This window comes from Alligator sinensis, unplaced genomic scaffold (assembly GCF_000455745.1).
Source record: "Alligator sinensis unplaced genomic scaffold, ASM45574v1 scaffold674_1, whole genome shotgun sequence".
NCBI classification, from domain to species: domain Eukaryota; kingdom Metazoa; phylum Chordata; order Crocodylia; family Alligatoridae; genus Alligator; species Alligator sinensis.
Genome location: NW_005842032.1, coordinates 156149 through 162144, shown reverse-complemented (window position 1 = coordinate 162144; position 5996 = coordinate 156149). Strand labels below are relative to the sequence as shown.

Below are 5996 nucleotides of genomic sequence, written 5' to 3'. Positions count from 1 at the left end.
CTTCTTCTCTTTTTACGGAGAAGTAACCATCAATATTTCTTTGATCCCCTTCTACCGCCTGGTGGTAAGCGATATGTGCCCATAGATCGTTTGCATTCTCTACACGGCGTGTCCCGGTGCACCAGGGGCAGCACCCAATCAGATTCATCTCCATCACCGTGCCCTTAGATCCCATCCTCGTCGCCATGTCTCAGACGGCCAGGGCCGACTCGAGTTGTGTTAGAAATTGGTCGTACGTTAGGGCGGGCTGGTGAATGGAGAGGCAGACACAACTTATTGGTTGGAAAAAACTTTACTCACGCCGCTTGCAATCACGACGCAGGTGGTCCGGTCATCTGAACAAACGTCGGGGTTGCGCTCGGTGACGGGAAGAAAGATCGATAGGTGATCAGTCTATCGATCGGCAGCTGCAAGTCAGATAACTTCAGAGACACTCTGCAGCGTGCTCAAAGCTCTTCGACTTGGGCGGAAGTCGCGCGGAATTTTAAACGGCCAGCGAGCCAATTACTAGCCGCCACATGTGAATAATTTAGCAGTGGCCAATAGCGGGGTACAAATTTACATTCGAATAGCGGGAACTCTTTGCACCGTGCATTTCTGTGCTGCAAAGAAGAAATGCATCCTGCAAAGGAAACTGCAAATTGGCGGGAACTCTTTCCTATACGCGGGTTCTCAATTGCAGCAGAACACTCTGCCGTGCAAAAGAGCTCTCATGTGACCAGGAAATTCCATAGTGCCGAGAACCAAAATCACTGGGTTGTGACAATGTGAACAAAACTATGCTGAGCTCTTCAAATTTGTCTTTTTCTTAAGAGGCATTGCCCAATGATCTGAACACAAGATAGGGAACACACCTAAATCCCAGCCCTGACTCTAGCATTGCTTTCCTGCTGCCTTTGAACAAGTTATTTAACTACTTTGCTTGGATTTACCTATTTGTAAAATAAAGATAACAGTCCTTTCCTGGTTAGCAATGTGATTCAGAGGGCAGCTTGGTCAATGTTTGCAGACTCTACAAAAAAAAAAAAAAGAAGAAGAAGAAAAAAAAGCTTAAGTGTTATATTCAGGTGCCCCTATTCTGAACTGTCCTTCTGGCTGCTCCAACTTGAATAGAATTAAGAAAGTGTGTTTGTTAAGGAAGAAGAGATAATGTTGTCTTGATGCAAGCAGATAAGGTAGAAAGAGAAAATTGTTTTAGGAAGGATTATCTAATCATTTCTATCACTCAGAGGATCTCAAAGAAATGCAAACCATTCCAGAGCAATGATCTAGGTTCTCATTTTAGCAGAATACAGAAAAGGAGTAAAAGGTGGAAGAAAGCAGCTTTTGGTGCTCCTTGCATGGTTGAATTAGATGGTATTTCTCACTTTATTAATTTAAAGAATCTGTAAAAGTTTTTAACATGTCATTTCAATTTTTTGAAAATCTGTGTATTTTTTTTAAGATGAGCAAAAGGAAGCTGTGTCCAGAAATGACAAGATAAACTTTAAGGTCTTTCAAAAGCCCATACCTGCTAACGATATGATTGATACTCAGACCCTGACTACCAAGCAATAGCGACTCTTCAATTTGTCACCTGCAATTCTATTACATTTTAGATATTATTAAAGATTTTTCCCAGTATGCATTGGGTGTGTCTTTTCTATAGTCATGAATAACACAACACATGCACTATCAGTCTCCACTGATTGTGGAAAAAAATGTTCCACATCTTCATAGGGAAGCAAAGAGTTCCTGTCCTATTACAGATGAACTAAATACATACATTTTATGTAAGTACAGAATAAGCACACCCATCATTTTAGTAAACTTTAGGAAAATTGTTATCACTGTTTAGTTTTATTGAGGGCCTACAGCAGTGATTCTCAACCAGATGCCTACTATAAGGATTTAAGGATTTAAATCCTTTTAAGGATGCCATGCAATATTAGAACTGTTAGGTGTGCAAATACCTAGATTTGATTTGTAAGATAAACTTGGAGATTTCTAATAAGAATTCACAATGTCCATAACATTCTGACCTGCAGTGGATTTTCTGAGTTCTTTGGAAAAGACAAATTGCTCTATTATTTTTCCATAGCCAAAAATTAAATGAAAGTTAAGAGCTGGCATTTTCCAAGGGTGCCTTGAGTCTAAAGAAGCATTGAGAACCACTGGCCTGGAGGCTCCAGTTAAGAATAATAGATCCATTGTATTAAGTACAAACATGTGATACAAAGATAGCCCATGTCCCCAAAATCTTACAATCCTAATGAATATGAACAGAATGTCTCTTAAATCAGCAATAAATATGCTAGGTGCTGCAATAACGCAGAGTAATTTCCCATCATATATTCCTTTTCAATGGGAAAGGGGAAAGGAGAATTTTGCAGACAGGCTAGATACGAAAAAGAAGTCTGAGCACTAACCTGTTAAGTATGTTATTCCACATGACCAAATTTAAAAAACCAGACAAACAACAACAACAAGATTTTTCTGTTTTGTGTTCATTTTATTATCAGGAAATTCACAGAATTAATTTCCTAATTGCTTATCTGAATTTATGTCTCCTTTTTCCAAATCATTGCAGATGGGATACACTCCATTACATGTTGGCTGCCACTATGGAAACATAAAGATTGTTAATTTCCTTCTGCAACATTTTGCTAAAGTTAACGCCAAAACAAAGGTGAGGTTGTCTTTCTTGTCTTCACTTTGTTTATTTTGTAAACATTACCAGTCCCCTTTGAACACTGTGAACTCTTCTGTTTTTTCCATCCTTGACAGAATGGATACACACCCCTACATCAGGCAGCTCAACAGGGGCACACCCATATCATTAATGTCTTACTCCAGCATGGTGCTTCGCCCAATGAACTCACTGTGGTAAGAGGCAAGAAAAAATGTATCGTGGGCAGCTTATTCCTTAGCATGTTAATATTTTCCCTTCCCTAAAAAGTGCAGTGCCACTACTCTATCCCAGCAATAGAAATATGGAAAAGTGCAGAAAAATGAATAGCACAGCACACTGTTTTCAGGTATGGTATGATGCCCCATATCATATTTTCATAAATTTTCCTGAAATAGGAAATAGCTGAAAATGTGTTCATGAAAGAATATTCTCTTTTTGCCATCACTGTAAATAAGCTGTTGGCAGCTTACAGTCTGCATGCTATGTCCAGCCTAAAGCTTTAGCAGTGTTTGGTGATGGAGAGCTTTGACCATCCTGAGGCCAGGGAACTGGGGCTTTGGTCATGCCAGATTGCAGCCAGATGAGAGTTAAAAGTGCCAGTGGTGTGGGCTAGCTCCTACCACCTGCCCGCCTTGGACCCAAGCTAGGTAATTTCTGGCCAGTAATGGAAAAAGTCTGTTAACCACTGTAAATTGTTAAACTCCCAATTATACATGTCCTTCTGTTTAAAATCTTTTTCATTCATTGCATTGTAAACATTTTCTTTGGCTTTTGTTACACATCTTTATCAAGCTTATTTTTGTTTCTATAGTTGAGCATTGTTCATACTAATCCATTTATATAAATGTTTAACTTCTTAGAATGGGAACACTGCCCTTGCCATTGCTAAACGGCTTGGCTACATTTCAGTTGTTGACACACTGAAGGTGGTGACAGAAGAGACTATGACTACAATTGTAAGTACAGTACATTTCAATATTGAATTTAAGGATCTTTCTTAATCCAAGTTCCACAAACATATGGAATTCAGCTTTGTTTGTTTAGGTAAACACCTGAGATTGAGATTGCTACCTTGATTTCTATGGGTCACCTTACATACTTTCAGAAGTATACTTGTATCAAGTGAAATATGAAAAAGTAAAATGTAATGAAACACATGAAAAAATAGCATTAAAATTCAGAGATTACCAACCAAACTGAAAGTAGACACTGTAAATAACTAGAGCCTTAATACTATTCTGTCTATCCTAATCCTACTGGAAGATCAAGGTACAGGTGAACTAACTTTCCCTGTTATTTCCTAGGAAATAACTTTTGGTTTTGTAAACATATGGGAAGCCATCTTAGAATCCCTTTTGTCCAGTGGCTGAAAACCTCCAGTGAAGTATGCTGTGCTCTCATTTGATAATGGTTTCAGAAAAGGATAATAACAGACTCCAAAGAATTGTAAGCAAGTGACTATGGGATACAAGTCAAAGGATAAAAGGAATTCAGGAGTTTGTTTTTCCTTAAAGAAACAATGTAAGGAAAGGATTGGAAGTGTTGTCAGAGACCTGCTTAACTAAAGAATGAGTTCTTCAATATTTAAAACCTAAAAAGGTCTTAAATATTTAAAATCTGACAAAACCTGAAAACTTGGCCATGTTACTAAGGATAAGTAGAATAGTATTGTTTGAAAGTATAGGGGCAAAATTGGAAAGGCCAAAGTTGATATATAGACAGCAAGAGGCAAGAAAGTGAAAAAAAAAATACAGTCTAGAGATTTATTAGAAGTAAGGTGATGATCAACAGAAGTGTAAGTCCATTAGTGAAAAGGGAGGGGAAGGTAATAAAATAGACAATATGGAGAAGGCTGAATTGTTTAATGCTTTTTACTTCAGGAAAAAAAAGTCACTGGTCAGATGACAAGCACAATTGTCAGCAGGCCCAGGGACTAGGCACTCAGTTGAGAGCAAGGGAAAAAAAAGTTATGAATTACTTAGATAAAATGGATGCTTTGAGATGAGCAGAACCTGATGAGCAGGGATCCTGGTTTTCTGTTTCCCATGGAAAAAACAGAGAAAACCACGGATTTCCCCTTTTTATCAGAGAAAATGTGGATTTCTCCTTTTAGCAGAGAAGCCCACGGATTCCATGCTTTTGCAAAGAGCTCTGCAGGATGGTTGAGCTCCAACCTGCAAGAGCTGTTTGCAAGCAGGGCAGGTGAGGGGCACCAGCAGGGCTAGCGGGGGCTGAAGGGGGCTTTTAATTTTAAAAACAAATTTGGGGGGGTTTATCAGAGAATTTGCTATTTTTTGTCAGAGAAAACCAGGATTCCTGCTAATGAGATTCATCCCTGAGCACTTAAGAAATTGGCTGAAGTATTTGCAAAGCCATTGGCCCTTATCTTTGAGAGTTCCTTGTATCACCTAGTAGATAAGATGATAAATAAGAGCTTGAATAGATTTGTCAAGAGGAATTCATATAGAAGGCAGGGTATATTTGCATTTATGGGCCAGGTATGCTCAACTCACGGCCTACAAGCTAGAACTAGCCCTGGTACCATGTTATCAGACACACAGTGCTCTTCATGGATCTGTTGGGAACCCTGTGGGCTTTGGCCCTGTACACTAAATTGGGCATGCAGGATGGCACAGGGCCCAATCCTGGCAAGTGAGGGTGGTGTAGGGCCCAATCCCAGCAAGCAGTTTGATCTAGCCCATGGACCATCCCCATAGTACTCATCTGGACTGGTGTCCAAAAGGTTGAGTACCCCTGGGTTAGATTAACCAAAGTGTGTGTGTGTGTGTGTGTGTGTGTGTGGCACAAGCTTCCTGGGCTGAAGCTTACTTCATCAAATTTTGTGAAAGAAGGTGCTGTGAAAGGAGTTCTACATAAGGAGAGAGAAATTAAAATACAAAAGGCAGAAGGGAGGAAGGAGGTCAGGTGGAAGAAGCAAAGCTGAAAGAGGCAAACAAGCAAACAATAAACCCATAGGAACAAAGAAGTCACAAAAGGTAATCCAGGCTAAGTACTGATAGTCAAAAAGTCTGAGGTGGAATTATCCAATCTATACAAGTTTCTCTAAATTGCCTAGAGTGGACCATTACCAAACAGAACTCACGTATACTCTTTCATTGACCAAGGCAGGCAGTTGCCTGCACTGGCCAAGGCCAGAAGGTGGGGATGCTCCTGCACATCTCCCACCTCTGCTGGGCAGTCAGTGTCCTAGCTGCATGCCCTTGCCAGCCCTGGGGGATGGTTGGGGAGAAAACAGACCCCCCATCTGGGCCTCCGAGCTGGGGTCTGCACAGGAGGAAGCCCCTGGGGCAGGGGCTTCCCTACA

General features: G+C 40.3%; 1 protein-coding gene across 28 annotated transcripts in view; it reads left to right on the top strand.

Moving 5' to 3' along the window:
• Positions 1-5996, top strand: part of ANK3 (ankyrin 3) — a 595175-nt gene that overhangs the window by 462911 nt on the left and 126268 nt on the right. For all 28 annotated transcript variants that reach the window (XM_025202621.1, XM_025202614.1, XM_025202616.1 and 25 more), the window contains 3 exons: positions 2570-2668; positions 2767-2865; positions 3532-3627. In XM_025202621.1, coding sequence (XP_025058406.1) covers positions 2570-2668; positions 2767-2865; positions 3532-3627 — 294 coding nt within the window. The remainder of the gene's footprint in view (positions 1-2569; positions 2669-2766; positions 2866-3531; positions 3628-5996) is intronic.